The sequence below is a fragment of the Manis javanica genome, chromosome 18 (assembly GCF_040802235.1).
Source record: "Manis javanica isolate MJ-LG chromosome 18, MJ_LKY, whole genome shotgun sequence".
Lineage (NCBI taxonomy): Eukaryota > Metazoa > Chordata > Mammalia > Pholidota > Manidae > Manis > Manis javanica.
This window is the reverse complement of record NC_133173.1, coordinates 17,370,612-17,392,208: the sequence shown is the minus strand read 5'-3', so window position 1 is coordinate 17,392,208 and position 21,597 is coordinate 17,370,612. Positions and strand designations below refer to the sequence as shown.

The 21,597-nt window shown below is 42.6% G+C and overlaps 1 protein-coding gene across 2 annotated transcripts in view; it reads left to right on the top strand.

Annotated features, from left to right (window-relative positions):
* Positions 1-21,597, top strand: part of ENTREP2 (endosomal transmembrane epsin interactor 2) — a 455,015-nt gene that overhangs the window by 178,190 nt on the left and 255,228 nt on the right. For both annotated transcript variants that reach the window (XM_073227102.1, XM_073227101.1), the window contains exon 2: positions 12,553-12,609. In XM_073227102.1, coding sequence (XP_073083203.1) covers positions 12,553-12,609 — 57 coding nt within the window. The remainder of the gene's footprint in view (positions 1-12,552; positions 12,610-21,597) is intronic.

The window sequence follows — 21,597 nt, the reverse complement described above, 5'->3', positions numbered from 1 at the left end:
AACTTTGCTGTATTCCGATATCAGTTCTAGTAGTTTTGCAGTGGAGTCTTTAGGGTTTTTTATGTACAGTATCATATCATCTGCAAATAGTGACAGTTTAACTTCTTCTTTACCAATCTGGATTCCTTGTATTTCTTTGTTTTGTCTGATTGCCGTGGCTAGGACCTCCAGTACTATGTTAAATAACAGTGGGGAGAGTGGGCATCCCTGTCTGGTTCCCGATCTCAGTGGAAATGCTTTCAGCTTCTCGCTGTTCAGTATAATGCTGGCTGTGGGTTTATCATATATGGCCTTTATTATGTTGAGGTACTTGCCCTCTATTCCCATTTTGCTGAGAGTTTTTATCATGAATGGATGTTGAATTTTGTCAAATGCTTTTTCAGCATCTATGGAGATGATCATGTGGTTTTTGTCTTTCTTTTTGTTGATGTGGTGGATGATGTTGATGGATTTTCGAATGTTGTACCATCCTTGCATCCCTGGGATGAACCCCACTTGGTCATGGTGTATGATCCTTTTGATATACTGTTGAATTCTGTTTGCTAATATTTTATTGAGTATTTTTGCATCTACATTCATCAGGGATATTGGTCTGTAATTTTCTTTTTTGGTGGGGTCTTTTCCTGGTTTTGGTATTAGGGTGATGTTGGCTTCATAGAATGAGTTTGGGAGTATTCCCTCTTCTTCTATTTTGTGGAACACTTTAAGGAGAATGGGTATTATGTCTTCTCTGTGTGTCTGATAAAATTCCGAGGTAAATCCGTCCGGCCCCGGGGTTTTGTTCTTGGGTAGTTTTTTGATTACTGTTTCAATTTCTTTGCTTGTAATTGGTTTGTTTAACTTTTGTGTTTCTTCCTTGGTCAGTCTTGGGAGGTTGTATTTTTCTAGGAAGTTGTCCATTTCTTCTAGGTTTTCCAGCTTGTTGGCATATAGGTTTTCATAGTAGTCTTTAATAATTCTTTGTATTTCTGTGGAGTCTGTCGTGATTTTTCCATTCTCATTACTGATTATGTTGATTTGTGTTGACTCTCTTTTTCTCTTAATAAGTTGGGCTAGAGGCTTATCTATTTTGTTTATTTTCTCAAAGAACCAGCTCTTGGTTTCGTTGATTTTTGCTATTGTTTTATTGTTCTCAATTTTGTTTATTTCTTCTCTGATCTTTATTATGTCCCTCCTTCTGCTGACTTTAGGCCTCATTTGTTCTTCTTTTTCCAGTTTTAATAATTGTGATGTTAGACTATTCATTTGGGATTGTTCTTCCTTCTTCAAGTGTGCCTGGATTGCTATATACTTTCCTCTTAAGACTGCTTTCGCTGCATCCCACAGAAGTTGGGGCTTAGTGTTGTTGTTGTCATTTGTTTCTATATATTCCTTGATCTCTATTTTGATTTGTTCAATGATCCATTGATTATTTAGTAGCATGTTGTTAAGCCTCCATGTGTTTGTGAGCCTTTTTGTTTTCTTTGTAGAATTTATTTCTACTTTCATACCTTTGTGGTCTGAAAAATTGGTTGGTAGAATTTCAATATTGTGGAATTGACTGAGGCTCTTTTTGTGAGCTAGTATGTGGTCTATTCTGGAGAATGTTCCATGTGCACTTGAGAAGAATGTATATCCTGTTGCTTTTGGATGTAAAGTTCTATAGATGTCTATTAGGTCCATCTGTTCTAGTGTGTTGTTCAGTGCCTGTGTGTCTTTACTTATTTTCTGCCCGGTGGATCTATCCTTTGGGGTGAGTGGTGTGTTGAAGTCTCCTACAATGAATGCATTGCAGTCTATTTCCCTCTTTAGTTCTGTTAGTATTTGCTTCACATATGCTGGTGCTCCTGTATTGGGTGCATATATATTTAGAATGGTTATATCCTCTTGTTGGACTGAGCCCTTTATCATTATGTAGTGTCCTTCTTTATCTCTTGTTACTTTCTTTGTTTTGAAGTCTATTTTGTCTGATATTAGTACTGCAACCCCTGCTTTCTTCTCACTGTTGTTTGCCTGAAATATGTTTTTCCATCCCTTGACTTTTAGTCTATGCTTATCTTTGGGTTTAAGGTATCACCCAATTTTTATAAAAATCTACTTAAAATAGAATCCAGTGGAATCCTAACTCTAACAGAAGTTGCAGAAATGATGATAGATAGATGGTTTTCCTTTAGCTTATCTGACTTTACTGTTTTCTATATATTGAACTTGCATTGCTTCAGTTATAAAATAAAGGGAAAAAGTTTGCTCCTCGGTCCGTGCTACCTCAGCGTGGCTGCAGAACTGGACAGGCGGCTGGGTGAGAATGATGCCGATCCTGGTAGGCTGGGCGTCTTCAGGCTGCGAGCCTAGAGGAGACATCTCTTGTCTGCTCACTGTGGGCTCGGGCACCTTGCTCAGTGTGGGGGCTGCCTGCATGCAAAGGACATGCCCTCTGCTCTCAGGACTTCCTGCCTGGCAGGCAGACAGTGACGCGAGCACGCATGCTGGCCCCCTAGCGCTGTGATCCCATAGCTCTTCCTGAAGGGCTGCATGTCCTGGGTGATGAGCTCTTTGGGAAAGGGGAGGCAGAGGTGCCTCACCGTGGTGGAGGGGCTGAACAAGGCAGGACAGGTGGGCAGGGACCCTTTGAGCCTGAAGACGTGGAACTCACTCCCAGGTCAGAAGAGAGGAAACTGCTAAAGGGAAGTATGTCAGCAGGAGAGCCATGCGGTCAGTCAGACTTCCAGTGTCGTAATGTGATTGGCAGCTTGGAAATGAAGGAGCAGCTAGAGGTGCTGCCAGCATGGGCTCAGGGAGACCCACTGTAGGGTTGTTTGGGGAGAGGTAACAGCCAGGTAGCCAGGTACAAGAGGGAGGGGAAGAAGTGGGTATGCCCAGTGTGAGTTGGACAGTAGGATGCAAAAACCTGGGGTGGAATTTGAGAGTGAGGTGGGGTCAGCGAGGGAATCAGGGTAGCTGGGTTTCTGACAGGCACACTGGGTGAATGGTGGGTCTCTGCATGGGTAGGGAATGTCCCAGTTGGCCCTGCAGCCGTGAATGTGCAGTACCTGGGGGCCCACTGGCTAGTTTGGCAGGGATTCTGTGAAGGGAGTGTGCTTTGGGACAAGATTAACACGGGATACTCAGGATTCAGGAGCATAGCCTTGGAGCCTGGGACCAGGGTGGCTGTGGTGAAACACGCGCAGTGGCACCTTCAGGGAGCAGTCCTTGAGTTTGGAGTTTGCATAAATAGTACGTAGTGTGAGTACAGAGGGCCTTTCTTCATAATCATTTGGAAATGAAGGAGCAGTTTGTCTACCAGGCAGTTTCACTTCCTATTGTAATTCCCATGGATTTAAAAGTTGATGTGGGTCTGTAAATTCGCATGCATAATTATATTCTGATGGCTTTTCATTACACTTAATGTGATTTTAATGGAATTAATGTTCTGTATCAACAAATACATTGTTTTTATTGGTGTGCAAAGAGGAAGCTTCTAAAAGAAGAGAATCAAAATGATTTACAAATAGTTTACATAATATTCTTTTCCAGACTGGGCGGTCTGCCTGCCCACTTCATATCTTTTTTTCTCAGATTGGGTTGAGAGGAGGGATGCTGGTTGGAATTCATCTTTGAAACTTGCATTTATGTCTTAGATTCTTACTACTCTCCATCAAACAGCGGTCCACATGTAATTGCCCAGGGCCACCTGGCTGGCTACTCTCTGGGCAGGGCAGGTCTCTCCATGTATACTTTGTCCATCTGCCTTGGATTCCCCACCACGGTGCTGGGATTTGGGTTTCCTGCCGCCTCATCAGCCCTATGGCCCTGAGTCTCCAAAGACCCTTGACCTCTGTTAAGCGGAGGCCTCTGCAGTGCAGGTGTTGGGATTTGTCTGGCCCCATGTACCTCCCCCACCTGGAAAAGGGAACAGTAGAGGGAGCTAACTTCCACTTGCATGGTTATGCCCTAGAAGGCACAACCAGCTGTCATTAGCTTGAGTTTCAGTACAGTGTTTTTTCTCTATTATGTATAAAATGTGGGAAATAGAAACATATAAGGAGGAAGCCAAAATCCCACTCTCTGGAGGTAATCATGAGTGTCTGTGGGATTCAGTGCAGATATTTGTATATATTTGTGTGTTGATATTTGTATTTATTCCTATTTTTGAAATAACATTTATTAATACTTAGAATCTTAGAAGTGGAATTACAGGTTCAAATGGAATGCATAGTTTAAAATATTCATGACCTAATACATGTACAGATGAAAGGCTAATATTTCAGAAAGTTTCACATTTAATAGAGACTGTCCCCTCGCCTCTCCGTAATCTAGTTTCCCATCATTAAGTTTCTTGTGTATCCTTCCAGAGAGAAACAGTGATGGATGTACTATATCCATCCATTTCTTTTTGTTTACACAAATGGGAGCATTCTGTGCTCTCTGCTCTGTCTTCTTTGCCAGTTATTTATTTTTGAGATCATTCCACATCTGTATAAACAGATCTACCTCAACTTTCATTATGCATGTATTTATGTTATATATAAATATTGAAGTTTATTTAGCCCTTTATTATTACCCACCGGTTGCAGTATTTTGCAGTAAACATCCCTGTAAATGGCTTGGTGTGCCTCTAGTAGTATAGCCATAGGCTAAAATCCCAGTAGGGAAATCATTCAATATGAGTATGTGCATTTTCTATTTTGAAAGATTTATGAAATTGCTCCCAAGGAAGTCTACATCAATTTATACCAACACCAATAATGTTAAGTAGAACTTTTTTTCTAGTCTGTCCTTGCTACCACTGGGTCTTACCAAACTTCACCAAAACGGTGGCAGTCTGATGGATAAAAAATATTTATGTTATTATTTTGGCTTTTAAGACATTGGAGTAGGTTTAAGAATCCCTACATATTTACTGCCTATTAAAAAATGTGAATGTCTTATGAACAATGCTTAGTTAAGCCATTTTTTCTGGTGAGTGGCTCCTTTTTCTCATTAATTTATGTGACTTCTTTGTAAATTAAGACATCAATCTTTTGTCTTTGTATGTATTATTAGTATTTTTCCTATTTGTAATTAGTCTTTCATTTTGTGTTCCTTTTAAACTACAAGTATGTTCCTTGGCTCTTGCCATGATCATAATACATAAAGAAGAACCCCAAAATTTGGTGGTTGGCAGTAGCCAGCCTTTTTCTCCTGTGAGTTTGCAGGTTAGCTGGGGTAGCCCCATTTGGGGCTGGAGGCTTCTTTTGGGATTGGATCTGTGCCATGTGTCCATTATGGGGCCCGTGCTGAAGGGTCAGTGGCTATCTGGGCTGTGTTCTTGCAGCCAGGAGCGGGAGCATAGAGGGTGACAGGCAACATGAGATGCCCCAGAGGGCTGGTGGTGACAGGAGGCTCCCACATCACACGTCAAGACAGTAACTCCACTTACTGGGGTGGGCAATTCATAATGCATGGACTTGTACTTCCAGTATAGGGAGGCTCTGTGATTGAGAGCAAAGATCAGTTTACCACATACAGGTGCTTTTCTTAAGAAGCATAAACATTTAAAATTCATTAATCTTTTCTATTAGGACTCTTGAGTTTACATCATGCCCCAACACACTAAATTATTTTCAAAACTGTTTTTAAAAATGCTCCCATGTTCTTGTAGAATCTTTATGCATTAATTAATGTTTTAGTCTTTGATTCCTCTGGAATGTATTTTGGTATAATGAGTAAGGTAGAGATGAAGTTTTCTTTCTTTCCAAGTGGCTAACCAGTTGTCCCAAAGCTTTTTATTGAATTGATTTGCTTTTCCCTTTTTAGTATTTTAACTAGAATTGTGTGAAATTTATGCATTATTTTATCCTTTTATTTAAACAAATGAATGTTTTCTTGCATCTAATAATGGAAATCCCTTATGTTCTCAGTAGATGTTTAAGATTTTCTTGATATTGCTCTTCCTTTTTTTGTATTAGTCTGTTTGTTCTAAGACATCCTACCTATTTGCTTGCTGTTATAAATGGAATCTTTAATTTTATTCTTTTCTAAGAAGACTTCACTTGCATGCTTCTAAAGAAGTTATTATATATTTCTTATAGTTCATGAGCTTATACCCTAACACTGCCTAACACTGTAATGTGGGTGTGTCACTTTACCTCTTCAAGCTTTAATTTTCTCATCTGTGCAGTGGGGCACAAAAATCATACATGTCTTTTAAAGTTGTCAGGATACAGAGAGTTACAGTATAAAACCTTAATTAGTAGGAGTCTGGTCTACAGTCAGTGCTCAATAAATATAACTAGTATCATAACTTTTTAATATGTTAATTGTCTAACCATATGATTTATTGAATTCTCTTATGATTTCTTATTTTCAATCAATTCCCTTGGGTTTTCTAGTTAGATAAGCATATTGTTTTCAAATAGTATTTGTAACTTTCTAGTATGTGTAACTGTTCTTATCAGTATTTGTAACTTTTTGTTTCTTTTTCTTGTTTAATTTTATTAGCTAGTTGTATTAGTTTACTATTGCTGTAGAATGTGTTACCACAAGCATAGTGGCTTAAAATAGCACAGATTTATTATCTCACACTTTCCATAGGTCAAGAATGTTTGATTTCGGTCCTCTGCTCAGGGTCTGAGGTCGAAATCAAGGAGAGGCCAGATGCACCCTCATCCCAAGGCTTGATGAGGGAAAGATCCACTTGTGCACACCCTTTGGTTTGTTGGCAAGATTCATTTTTGTGGCTGTAAGACTGAGGACTCCATTTGCTTGCTGTCAACTGTAGAAGCTCATAGCTCTTAGAGTCCCTCTCACAACGGTGCTTATTTCTTCAAGGTGAGTGGCAAAATCTTCTCCCTCATGCTTCAAATCTTTGAGTTCAGGAAGGGCCCAGACCCAAAGGGCTTGCCTGATGAAGTCAGACCCACCCAGGAGAATCTTCCTTTTGATCAACTCATAAACAAACTTATTTGGGACCTAAGTCACCATGGGACTGTCCATAGTCACAATGCCACCCACCCTCAAGGGGAGGGGATTCTATAGGCTGGGCACACCAGGAGGTGGGCATCTTGGCAACCATCTCAGGATTTCACCACAGTGGTATTTTTGGAATAATTTTAAATATAAGTGGTGGTTGTGGGCATCTTCATTTTGTCTTATTAAACTCAGAATTCTTTTTTCATATAAAAATAGAGATTGAATTTTATTGAATGCCTTTTATACATCTACTGAATGATTGCATTTTTCATTTTTGTCGTATGATTAATATAATTACTGCTTCCTTTTACTGAACGATCTTTTCATTCCTGACATGAGCCCTCTGCCTTGTTCTTAATTCTAAATGTACCACTGAATTTTCTAACATTTTATAAAAGTGACCTCTTTTCATAAGTAAAATTAGTCTGTTTTCCGTTCCTGTGATATTTAACATGTTTGTAGTTGTTATGCTGGCTTTTGTAAAAAGAATTTGGAAAGTTTTTTGTTTTTCTCCCCTCTGTGCTCAGAAAATATTTAAATAGTGGTGGAAATCTGTGTACATTTGAAGAATTTCCTATAGCTGTTTGACTACTTTCCCAATTCTTTGTTGTTTAGAGGTACAATTCGTTTTCTGGGGGGAGAGGGAGAATCACTTGTAGTAATTTGTGTTTTCCTCCTAGAAAATCATCTGTAATATCCTGCTTACTATAGACTTAATGTTTGCATCCCCCTAAAATCCCCATGTGAAATCCTAATCTCCAGTGTGAAGGTATTGGGAAGTGGGGGTCTTTGGGAGGTGATTAGAACCCTCATGAATGGGATTAGTACCCTCAGGAGAAAGACCCCAGAGAGTTCCTTCACTCTCTTCTCCATATGAGGATCTGGCGGGAAGATGACTGTGAATCAAGAACTTGACCCTCAGCAGACACTGAATATGTCGGTGCCATGATCTTGGACAAACGACATGCTCTTTGAGGCATTGCAAGTCTCCAAGGCCCACTACCCCACCCACAAACACACACACACGCAGTGAACCAAGCCCAGAGCAGCAGGTGGCTGAGGTGTGAGTGCCAGGGAACAGGGTCTGGGTAGAACATGGCTGGAACAGGCAGTTGCCCTGAGCATGAATTTTCAACTGCATGGTGAGGTGGAGTCAGGGGGACTCAGCCTGAGGTTTCCACACTGGGCCATGAGCTGAGGGCCTTGGAGATCATGCTGTTTCCAAATCCTAGGTGCTCCCTGGTTACTGGCAGAGGTACACATCTCTTGGGGAAAACTTCTCCATTTTGTGTCCATAGAACCTGATTAAGATTAAGCAGTGTATGGGGGGGGGGACTTGATAATAAGGGTGAATGTAATAACCACATTCTTTTTCTTGTGAAACCTTCATAAGAGTGTATATCAATGGTACCTTAATAAAAAAAAAAGATTAGACAGTGTGTTCACAACAAAAGACTTCTGTGCAAGCAAGCATCAAAGAAGGCGAGTTGCAATAAGTGAGAGTCAATGGAAACAGCAAATGGCAGACCTGGATACATTTCTTGGAACATCTCCATGTGTAATATTTTCAGTAATTATGGACAGAATCATAAAAATGAGCATGTAACAAGAAACTATCTGAAACAAATAGTCGTATTGGGGGAAGCATAAAAGGAGAACTTCTAAGCATATAAAATATAACCATTAAATTTTCTAAACAAATGAAAATGGTCAAGAGCTGATTAAAAATAGAGTAGGGCAAACAAGTCATCTGGAAGATATACCTAAAGAAATTATTCAGAATGAAATATTGAATGACATGGGTGTGGAATATGTGAAAGAGGATTTGGAGAATGGAATACGAAGCCTGTGGCTATTGGAGGCCCTGGAAGAATGTAGGGGAGACATTTGAAGAGGTATTGGTTTCAGAATTTCCACAACTCGCAAAGAATACCAATCACAGATTCAGAAGCATAGTACATCACAAAGAGGATAAATAAAAAGAAATCCATAACTAGACATAATCATGCAAAAGCCTCAGAATGCTAAAGGAAAGGAGACAATCTTAAGAGCCTTTAAAGAGTAAGGACTGTGTCACCCCTCAAGAAACATGGTTAAAAGGACGGCAGACTTCTTTATGGCAACAGTGGAACCTAGAACACAGTGGAATAATATCATCAAACTGTTGAGGGAAGAATCTGTCAACCTAGACCTGTGTATTCAGCAAAAACTACTTCTCACGCATGAAGGTGAAGTAAGACATTTACAGATAAAAATTTCAGGAGTTTACTACTGAAAGATCTGCATGCCTCCTAAATCAAGAGTTTATAACTCTTGGCATGGCAGTCTAGTGAAGCCTGTGGAGCCCTTCTCAGAATAACATTTTTAAATGCATGAAAGAAGATAGGATTACAAAGGAAACCAATAACTTTGAAATATTTAAAAATAAAAAATGTTTAAAAATGATATTGTAGCATATAATAACAATATATGTACTGTTTTATTAACTCATTAAATAACTAAATCCAGTGGCTGGTCTAGTAAGCGCCCTGATTCCAGAGTAAACAGCCCTGGTGGAAGGCTGCATCTCACAGGCAGAGCCAGGACAAATGAGTTTGGTACCAACCATGTACGAGGTAATTTGCACCAGAGAAACATGCCCTATAGTAGAACAGACTGTGCTGTCAGCAATTTTGATTTTCTTTTGACTTGTGAGTTATTTAGGATATTTGTAAACAAGTTACTTGAGGGCTTTTTTTTCTTTCATGGGGCCATTTTTCTTGTCCGTGTATCATTTTGCTACTGTATGATATGAAAATGAAAGCTGTGGAGTTCTCTTTTATCACGGAGGAACTGGGTTTAGAAGGAAAGTGACTTTCCTCGTGGACATCTGAGTTTGATGCATGGATGCAGCCTCCAGTGGGAAATGGTGAGAAGGAAGAGTTGGAACCACAGGTGGATGTGAATGGTTGGGAGACGGAATGGTGAACTGGGAATTGTTTTGAGAGAAGGAACAGAAGCCGCGGGTAGGAGGAGGTGCGAACATATGTATGTTTCCCAGAGGGAGCTGAGATGGGCACAGGAGGCAGAGGGTCTGCATACTGAGTCCTGCCATGCAGCCGCAGGGAAACCAAGACAAACGTGGAAAGAAAAGAAAATGGAAGTAGGATAAAGTAGGAATGTTACTCCATGAAGCTGGAGGAATTTGGGGTGGTGCAGGTCTGCGGTCTGAAAGGCTTTTGAAAGATGGGGTTGATAGATTTATTTCATTCTGTGCAGCTTAGACTGTTTTTTGCTCCAATTTTGCAACAGTTCTTTCTCTAGACATATTGTGAATCCTGGCTTCTTAGTGCTAAGTTGATACCACTGTAGCTTTTGGGTGCGCCTGCCATAAGTTTTGTGAAATAACATGATTAATCGGCTTTCAAGTTTACATTCTAGAGGGATTTGCTTCACTATCTAAAAAGTCACATTACCATTTGCCTCTGAACCCAAAATGAAGATCTGAGGAAAATTCTTGATTTTAGGAAGGGAAAGGACTTTTTAATTTTAGAGGATAAAGTTTGAAGAACTGATTTATTCCAGGCCTCTGGGGCAGTGGCACCAATCACCTGGAAGATCTTTGGTTCTAATGATGCTGTTTTCCTGGTTGTCTGTTATCCCCTTACATTGCCCCCACCGGCAGGAAGTTCTTTCTCATTTCCGATTTCATCTCGCCTTATTTAGGCTGTGTGGGAAGTGGAGGAAAGATTGAGTTGGCGTCCTTGGAACAATTCACTGGTTGAAAAGTTAAGCCTTCTCTCTGAGCAATGTCATGCCTTTCACGTTCATTTGGGCTTTCCTTTCACAGCTACTTAATTATATATCACTCTTCTCTGACCCTCTTCAAAGTCTTCACATTCTGTGTAAACTGTGGACTTTGAATAACAATACTGGCAAATTAAATGGGACAGAGGTTTCATGAGATGTGGTAATTTCACGGCTAACTAGATTCATGACCCTGTTTCTCACAGGAGTAGTGAGAAATAAACCTGCAGAATCACTGAGCTGGCAGAGCATGCAGCATAATCCTCACTGGTAGCTGGAACTGAGCAAAGGCCGTTCAAACCAAGACCCGGCTGTTTTGGAGCAGGGATGTGCTCTGCTCCCCTGGGTCGCCCAGTAGACTGGACCAGGTGTCTGCAGGGAGGAGGCCCTTGGCATCTAGGCTTTGAAAAGCCTCCCCCAAGTTATTCTTTTGGGGCCTCCCTCCTTTGAGCTGGTGACAGGACTTCTATATCAGAGGGGCAGGGAAGTCTCCTCCTTCCGGGGGGACACTGGGAGAGACTGGATATTTGGGAACAAGGATCCAGTATCCCACTGTGGACATGCTGGTATCCTAGTCAGCTTGGGCTGCCACCACAAAATGCCATACACGTAGGCATTGCTTAGGGGAGTGCTGGTGGGCAATCAGGGACTTGGTTTTCGTGGGTCTGTATAGCCAGGAGAGGGAGGTAGGGTTCATCTAGTGGGGGTGTTGACGACGGCTTCAGTGGGGGGCAGGGGTGAATGCCATCATCTGGGCAGTGGAACAGGAGAGTGTGGGCAAGGAAGGAATGAATGGAGATGTGAGGAAGAACTGACCCAACTGTGGCATTCCTGAGCCCACTGACCTGTCCCTGGAGCCCAGAAAGCAAGGGTACTATTCGTGGACATTCTGAACGCAGCAAAGGGAGGTCTGGAGTCCAGGGTTTAAAATGCCGCGCATGACGAGTTGGGAAGAGTTCTGGCAGCATATCCTTATGAGCGGTGACAATTCAGACTGATGCTGAAACGACTTGGGGGAGGTTGTATATCTGTTGAGGAGAAAGAATCTGGTGCCAGGAGGGTGTTTTGAGAGATGGAACATTGGGTGCAGAAGGAAAGAGAGAGGTTTTAGAGGAATTGTGAGGAAGGATGCGTGAGACCTGACCTCAAAGAGGCTTGGGAGGACGGTAGTCAAAGCTTTCTATCAGGGTCGGGGCTGGGATGCAAGGAGAAGGGAGGCTGGGCGGTGTCACGGAAGGAGGAGATTTGGGACATGGGAAAATGACTGTATCTAATATTTGTCCATAGGGACTGTGTTTGTAAGATGTATGTGCACTGAAGAAAGAGTATGTGTGACATGCTGGACCACAGTGCGCCAGGGCTGGCCTGGGCAAGGAGTGGCACTCAGAGGCAATGTGCTGGACTGAGTGTGGGGAGGAAGGGCAGAGGGAGTCTGCTCAGAGCCCTAGCAGAGGAGGCAGACAGTGGGGTGACATGGGAGAGCCCCATCTTTCTCAGAAGGAGTGTTTTCAACCCTCTGTGATTTTTAAAATCACCCAGCCAGGCCACTCGGGGCAGAGGAGGCAGCTGGTGGAGGACCCTTCAGAAAACACATTCCTTTTCCGGGGGGCCTTCCTGAGCAAGGCAGAAGGAACCTCTCAGGAGGGCCAGGTGGCCTTTCAGATGGCTGCAGGCCATGAACATGTGCATGAAAAGTGCACCTCATTGTGACCTGCTCATGTCTGTGTGCTGCGTTCCAGAAGCAGTGCTTCTTCAGGGTGAAGAGCGGTCGCTGTTCTGGTCGTGCTTGCAAAGTGTCCCAAACCTCTGACCTTCCTGCTCCGCTTGTCCTTCCAGGTGCTGCTGTCAGGACTCATCGGCGTTGTCTCCTGGAAGCGGCCCCTCTCCCTCGTGGTAAGTCACACCTGCAGTGGCTGTGGGTCAGGGCTCTGCCTGCGGAGGGGTGAGCGCTGTAAGGCAGCGGCAAAGAGAACTCTGGCTGTTTTGCAGAAAGTGGGAAGCAGTTCTTTATAAAAACACCCTCGCAATGCAGATGGGTGCCTAAGTGCTAGCCGCTCTGCAGCTTGCTTGCGCCTGAGCGTGCCCCTCGGGGGTCAGATGCTCACAGGCTACCCTCTTTGTTCTGTCTGGGTGCCCTCCTAGGAGGGCATGCCAGGAACAGAGGCATTTTAATCAGTAGAGATGCAGGTGTTTTCTTTAGATGTATAAACATGCCTGTGCATACACACATGCCTCCATGTGATCACACAAACAGTACATGTTTTACCAGAGTTGAAGAAGTGTGAGCTTTTTGTATGATTTGGAGGCTGTGAAACTCTGAGGGCCTGAGGAGAGTGTTTATTTGAACAGCAGAGTGAAGCCGGAAACTGGCCGCTCTCTCTTGTTGCCGGGGCATTGTGCTGGGAGGCACAGGCCACGTGGGAGGTGGAGAGAGGATGATGGGTTTTTTTTCCCACCTGAAAAGTACCCCAAGCACATTTGTGTGTATTGATTGGCGCGCGTGTTCTTCTCAGTGTATGCATTAATATATTTATGTGTCCGTGTTAGAGCTAGAGGAAGAGGTTTTCCCGGTTTTGATGGTTAATGGACAAGACGGTGTGGCCTTTTTCTTCTTTTGTAGTAATCAATTATTTAAGATCTCTTCTTTAAGTGAGTAGACTTGGAGATAATGACATGTACTAAATATTAATGGAAATAGAAAAAAAAATCCACAAATCTGTCTGTTGTCTTCCTTTAAGCATGACATCCTGAGAAGATATTGGACAGGGATAAATTCACTGGGACCTCCTCCTCTACAATATATCTAGAAATTTCCTTTTTAAAAAATGGTTTTATACTGAAAATTTCAAATATGCCCAGAAGTAGAGAGACTGGGATAATGAACCCACCCTGTGCCACCATCCATCCCCAACAGATGTCAACGTTGGCCCAGCTTGTTTCATCCATGGCCCTTGCTGGATTGCTTTCAAGTAAATCCCAGCTGGCATACCAAGAAGCTGTCTTCAGTACAGATGGAAATGGTGGCAGATAGATCAGTTGCAGGGCTGGGGGTCCTTTGGCTGTGCTGTGGGGTGGCTTTTGGGTTCCCTTCAGGGTCCTGGGGACAGCCTATTCCATTCCTCCTCACCTGTCCCCACTGTTCAGACAGAGGAAGCCCACCGATGCCCCCAAACAGAGAAAAGGCTGCCCTCCTTTGGGTGGGACGGAGAGAAGTGGCACCCCTCATCAGCCAGCCTCTGCACCTGGCCCCAGAACAGAGATTCTCACGGGGCTGGGCATTTTACTGTGCAGGATGCACATGCTTATAGCTGGTGAGAAGTCAGGACCCCTTGTGGGGGTGGCCCGGGTGTGTCCTGGGGGAGCCAGCGCAGTGCGGTGGGGTCCCAGGGTAAGGCCCTGGGAGAAGGGACACAACACTAGCTGGAGCTGCTAGGGAGCACTCGTAGAGCTTTCAGAATGCCTGCTCACCAGCCAAGTGTAGGACCAGCTGCTCCCCAGACAGGGGTCAGCATTACCTCCCGTTGATCTCCCCCCAACTCCAGGTAGAAGAGCTTCACTGACTGCTTGCCTTTCTGGAAGGTCAGGGGTTGGTTAGGGAAACACTTGCAGCTATAACGAACCCCAGGCTTTCAGTGGCTTAACACAATACAAACTCGCCTCCTGCGCCTGCCCTGGGTGGGCATTCCAGGGGGCTGCTCCCCTACATGGGTGATTTGGACACCCTGGTTGCTTCTGACTGGGGTACTACCATTCCCTGGGCCTGTGGACTCCTCTCCATTCTAGAGAAAGGGGAAAGAGAATGGAAAAGGAACACCTGCCTCTTAACTTCCTTGGCCTCAAAGGGACACTCATTGCTTGCACGTCAAACTGATGGGGAGAGCTTGTCACAGGGTCTGGTGTATCTACTTGGGAAGGAAGCTGGAAAAGGTGGTCCGTGCCTGGATAGGCACTTCCCAGATGGGGCGCCATGTTGTGAAGGGGAAGGCAGGAATTTGGGTGGATATTGGTTGTCTCTACTATAAAAACATTCTTTGGCCTGTGTTGCCCAGGACAGTGCAATCTTGATTCATAGCAAAAACTCACTTTCTGAGCCATGAGCATTGATAGAGCCTTGACATAAGCTTTTATTTTAATGGGATTAAAAGCATTCACAATAGTGATAAATGGGAGTAGAACCCACAATATACAGATGCATTAGGCTTCTCCAGAAACCATTACCCGTAGGATGTGTATACACACACACACACACACTCTCTCTCTCTCTCTCTCTCTCTCTCTCTCTCTCTCTCTCTCTCTCTCTCTCTTTCTCTCTCTCTCTGGAGGTTGGCCAAGTCCAAAATCTGCAGGGTGGGCCAGCAGGCTGGAGACCCAAGGAAGAGCTGATGTTGGAGCTGGAGTCTGAAGCTAGAGTCAGAATTCCTCTTCTGTGGGGGAGGTCAGTCTTTTTTCCCTTATGGCCTTCATCTGATTAGATGGGGCCCACCCATGTTATGGAGGGCAATCTGCTTTACCCAGAGTCTACTGACGTAGATGTTAATCTCATTCTAAAAAAATACCTTCTCATCCACATCTAAATGAGTGTTTGAGTGAGTATCTGGATACTGTGACCTCAGCAACTTGATGCATACAAGTAACCATCACAACAGAATTCTATCAATATGAACAAAAATGTTCTATTCAAAATAGTACCAATGGAAACAGTACAAATAATGGTAGTGGCTGTTCATTGTATGTGACGTGAGTACCCTTACGCTCATAACAGTGCTGGAAAAGGAGGTTTTCCTATTTACTAGACAGGGAGGGCTCCTAGGTCTGTGAGTAATGAGCTAGATCTTGACTCCTAACTCCAAAGTTCTCCTAACTCCAAAAACCTCCACCCTTCCATTAGTCCATGAAGATATAATATTAATGCCATTAATAGAAACCATGTGTCAGACACTGTTTTTATCTCCATTTTCCAGAGAAGAAAAAGGAAGACTTAGAAAGATAAGCACTTTGCCTGGGGTCTCACAGCTAGAATGGCATGAAATCTTGACTTAAATGGTTCTTTTATCCCAGGCTTCTGCTTCTATCCTCTACGCTAATGATATATTTACATCTTCCTCAAGGTGTAAAACTGAAAAAAACACTGTTGAGTATTCTGGTTCATTTCCAGGGGGACACCCTGCCCCCCTCCCCAAGCTAATGGCCACCAGAGTGAGCTGCCCTCTCTGAAGGGAGTGCGTCCGTCTCTCTGAGCCGTTGAAAGAGGCAATGTTAGCTGCTGCTCCAGGGCCCGCATAGCCATGCCTGATGCCCTGCAGGGGTTTCTGGGTGAGGACAGGAAGGAATGGGCCACACTGATGCCAGGACTTTGGTGCTATCATTGGTCTGTTGGCAATATCTTTCCTCTGAAGAACTGGTGAGTGTGGGGCTGCCATAATCTCTTCTTTCCATCACTCCGTTCTTCTCAGACCGGAGGGGGGTCAACTTCTTGCCCAGGGTGACTGAGGTGCTGCAGGGGAGCCTCTGTTAGGAAGAGGAGGAGGGTGCAGGCAGTAGCCTCCAAGAAGAGGAGAGAAGGGGCAGGAGGCAGGAAAATACTTCCAGAAAAATACTGTGATGTTTTTGCCAGAGCAGTTTATGAGAGCCTTTCTAAATGCTAAAACCAGTGAGCTATGTCAGGAGAGAATATGTATTTTTGTGTTACTGTGGTCATTTGTTTTATATGTGCTCAGTGCCTCTTATGATTGAGATAATTGTCTTCCTTCCATTAAACTGTAAGTGGTTCTACATTATGCTGGATGCCAATTAGGACTCAGATATATAGCTGTGATTCAATAATGTTTGAAAGATTCAGTGAAACACAGTGTGACTGCTTATATATCAATAACGGAAATAGTCGCACACATAATCACAGGTCGTGTAATTTTTTTGAAGAACTTGGGTGAAGTGGTACTGAACTGGCCACTAGTTTATTTGGAGTAAGTAATACCATTGAGAGATTCATAACTACTAATAAACATTTTTCAGAACATAGTTTTATAAATAACAAATTACTCACAGTTTATTTTGTACAGTTTTTAAAAAGACCAAGTAGATCTATTTTTAAAAGCACCAGTCTGTAGGGATATGAGTACCATATAGATCCAGTGATACACTGAGAACTGTTTGTACCTTATGGAATGGTGTTTGAGGAGTCTGGCTTTTTGGTTTACTCAGATGGGGTTTACTTTAATTGCTCAGTCTTATCAGCCCAGATGGGAATGTGTATCAGTAAGAAAAGCAGAGCCTCTAGGAGCCGACAGCAAACATCTCTTCGGATGCTGCTGTGCCTGCACTGTCCACTGAGTGACCACGCCTGCCTGGCCTTTGCTAATGATCAGTGCTGCCACCTGGCCCCTGCCACCCTGTGATCCTGTAGCCCTCATTGCATGTAGTTTGATGGTAGCACAGCCCTTCCTGCTGTAATTTCAGACCGACAGAGAAGAGTCACCACAGAGCTCCTCAGGGACCCTGGGCAGATTTATCGCTTGTAGCTGTGGCGACAGGTGTGTTTCCCAGGGCCTCGGGGATGGTGGAGCAGGTGTTCTGGGACTAATGCTCTCTCTCTTTCCCTCTGCCTAAGCCATCAGATCCCTTCCTCTGGTATACCAAGGGTCCTAAAAGTTTTTTTTTTTTTTTTTTTTTTTTTTTTTTATCTGTAAACTTGTTTTTAATTTTTGAAGAGCACAAATAACATATCATACATTACATATATTGACCTGCCTTTTGCTTTTTTTCACTTCTACAGCAATTCACAGAGAAATGGTTTTTCTGTGGTGTGTGTGTGTTTTTTTTTTTTTTTTTTTTTTTTTTTTTTGAGAGGGCATCTCTCATATTTATTGATCAAATGGTTGTTAACAACAATAAAATTCAGTATAGGGGGGTCAATGCTCAATGTACAATCATTAATCCATCTCAAGCCTAATTCTCGTCAGTCTCCAATCTTCTGAAGCATAACGAACAAGTTCTTACATGGTGAACGAATTCTTACAGAGTGAATAAATTCTTACATGGTGAACAGTACAAGGGCAGTCATCACAGAAACTTTCGGTTTTGATCATGCAATATGACCTATAAACCATCAGGTCAAATATGAATATTCATTTGATTTTTGTACTTGATTTATATGTTGATCCCACATTTCTCCTATTATTATTATTATTTTTATTTTTAATAAAATGCTGAAGTGGTAGGTAGATGCAAGATAAAGGTAGAAAACATAGTTTAGTGCTGTAAGAAGGCAAATGTAGATGATCAGATGATCAGGTGTGTGCCTATGGACTAAGTATTAATCCAGGCTAGACAAGGGCAGCAAGACATCCACGGATGCAGAAGATTTCTCTCAAAGCAGGGGGGGTGAGGTTCTGAGCCTCACCTCTGTTGATCCCCAAATTCTCACCTGATGGCCCCCCTGCGACTGTGCCTGTCTTAGGTTGTTCCTCCCTTGAGGAATCTTACCCGTCTCTGGCTAACCAGTCATCTTCCGGGGCCATACAGGGAAATGTAAAGTTGGTAAGTGAGAGAGAAGCCATATTGTTTGCAAAGGTTAGCTTTTTACTTCTTTGCAGATTTATGCCCTGTGGCTTCTATGCCCAGCACTTGTCTCGAGGTATCTTTACCACCTGGAGGAATTATGATACTCGGTAAATTCGATATGAGGCACGAATTCTATTTAAAGTTTGTAATTAGGAAGGAAGAAGAAAAGCTATAGATGTAGCATATGAAGGAAACTTGGGAGGATTGATTATTTCTTTGACATATCTTCTTGTATAGTACCTTAAGTATGTATAGGTTTTAAACTACTAACTAATTTGCACACACATATTGACGTAATAGGAATACGGTGACATAAACAAAGCAAATCTATAATTACCAGCCATCTCCAGTGAAGCCAAGAAAACCATTTAGGCACCCTAGGCATTTGTGAAAATTTATCTATGATATGATGGATATTTTCCAACTGTACTTGAACCATCAGACAAATTAAAGCAGCCCATTTCTGGGATCTGTTCACATCCCATATGTTCTTTTAACCATAGATAGTCTATAGTCATGAGATTTTGGGGTGCTACAACTTGCACCCCTCCCAACTCCTGGTTGAGTTCCAACAGTACAGATCCAGTCAAATTCGTTGTCTCACTGTATGCACATGCCAGCCTAGACATCTCCCTCCTCCTTCTCATGGCAAGTCCAGGAGATGGTGGGCTGGATGCAGCCACAACCGCAGCATCGTCCGGATCCCTGTGGAGGCTTTTTGATGATCATCCCCCGGCACGAGTCCTCCAGAGAGTGCTGATGCCGGAAGCTCCTCCTCATATCGTATCTTAGTTTATTTTCTGGGTATCCAAGCTAGGCCTTGATCTTCTGCGTAGAAACAAACAGACCCGTTGCCCACACTTTGACATGCCCTCTATACCACTGTGCAGAACTCATTGGAGGTCAGCACACAGTAACTGCTTTTTTTTTTTTTTTTTTTAAATTAAGAGAAAGGAATATTATCAGAAAAGAGTACCTCCATAGCTGATCATCTGACACCCTTTAAGTGATCAACATTAAGGATATTTAAAGCATGCGTTGATCTTTGATTTACCAATAGTTTTATCCTGTTAAGGAGTAATCCCCCTTTTCTTTCTTTCTTTCTTTTTTTTTTTTTTAAATTTTTAATCTACACTTACCTGAAGAATACTATGTTTACTATGCTCTCCCCTATATCAGGTCCCCCCTAACAACCACATTACGGTTACTGTCCATCAGCTTAGCAAAATGTGGTAGAGTCACTACTTGTCCTCTCTGTGTTGTGCAGCCCACCCTCCCCTTTCTCCCTCCCCCCCATGCATGCTAATCTTAATACCCCCCTTCTTCTTCCCCCCCCTTATCCCTCCCTGCCCACCCATCCTCCCCAGTTCCTTTCCCTTTGGTACCTGTTAGTCCATTTTTGGGTTCTGTAATTCTGCTGTTTTGTTCCTTCAGTTTTTCCTTTGTTCCTATACTCCTCAGATGAGTGAAATCATTTGGTATTTCTCTTTCTCCGCTTGGCTTATTTCACTGAGCATAATACTCTCCAGCTCCATCCATGTTGCTGCAAATGGTTGGATTTTTCCACTTCTTATGGCTGAGTAGTATTCCATTGTGTATATGTACCACATCTTCTTTATCCATTCATCTACAGATGGACATTTAGGTTGCTTCCAATTCTTGGCTATTGTAAATAGTGCTGCGATAAACATAGGAGTGCATCTGTCTTTCTCAAACTTGATTGCTGCGTTCTTAGGGTAAATTCCTAGGAGTGGAATTCCTGGGTCAAATGGTAGGTCTGTTTTGAGCATTTTGATGCACCTCCATACTGCTTTCCACAATGGTTGAACTAATTTACATTCCCACCAGCAGTGTAGGAGGGTTCCCCTTTCTCCACAGCCTCGCCAACATTTGTTGTTGTTTGTCTTTTGGATGGCAGCTATCCTTACTGGTGTGAGGTGATACCTCATTGTAGTTTTAATTTGCATTTCTCTGATAATTAGCGATGTGGAGCATCTTTTCATGTGTCTCTTGGCCATCTGTATTTCTTTTTTGGAGAACTGTCTGTTCAGTTCCTCTGCCCATTTTTTAATTGGGTTATTTGTTTTTTGTTTGTTGAGGCGTGTGAGCTCTTTATATATTCTGGACGTCAAGCCTTTATCAGATCTGTCATTTTCAAATATATTCTCCCATACTGTAGGGTTCCTTTTTGTTCTATTGATGGTGTCTTTCGCTGTACAGAAGCTTTTCAGCTTAATGTAGTCCCACTTGCTCATTTTTGCTGTTGTTTTCCTTGCCCGGGGAGATATGTTCAAGAAGAGATCACTCATGTTTATGTCTAAGAGGTTTTTGCCTATGTTTTTTTCCAAGAGTTTAATGGTTTCGTGACTTACATTCAGGTCTTTGATCCATTTTGAGTTTACCTTTGTATATGGGGTTAGACAATGGTCCAGTTTCATTCTCCTACATGTAGCTGTCCAGTTTTGCCAGCACCATCTGTTGAAGAGACTGTCATTTTGCCATTGTATGTCCATGGCTCCTTTATCAAATATTAATTGACCATATATGTTTGGGTTAATTTCTGGGGTCTCTAATCTGTTCCACTGGTCTGTGGCTCTGTTCTTGTGCCAGTACCAAATTGTCTTGATTACTATGGCTTTGTAGTAGAGCTTGAAGTTGGGGAGTGAGATCCCCCCTACTTTATTCTTCTTTTTCAGGATTGCTTTGGCTATTCGGGGTCTTTGGTGTTTCCATATGAATTTTTGAATTATTTGTTCCAATTCATTGAAGAATGTTGCTGGTAATTTGAGAGGGATTGCATCAAATTTGTATATTGCTTTCGGCAGGATGGCCATTTTGACGATATTAATTCTTCCTAGCCATGAGCATGGGATGAGTTTCCATTTATTAGTGTCCCCTTTAATTTCTCTTAAGAGTGACTTGTAGTTTTCAGAGTATAAGTCTTTCACTTCCTTGGTTAGGTTTATTCCTAGGTATTTTATTCTTTTTGATGCAATGGTGAATGGAATTGTTTTCCTGATTTCTCTTTCTATTGATTCGTTGTTAGTGTATAGGAAAGCTACAGATTTCTGTGTGTTGATTTTGTATCCTGCAACTTTGCTGTATTCCGATATCAGTTCTAGTAGTTGTGGAGTGGAGTCTTTAGGGTTTTTTATGTACAGTATCATATCATCTGCAAATAGTGACAGTTTAACTTCTTCTTTACCAATCTGGATTCCTTGTATTTCTTTGTTTTGTCTGATTGCCGTGGCTAGGACCTCCAGTACTATGTTAAATAACAGTGGGGAGAGTGGGCATCCCTGTCTGGTTCCCGATCTCAGT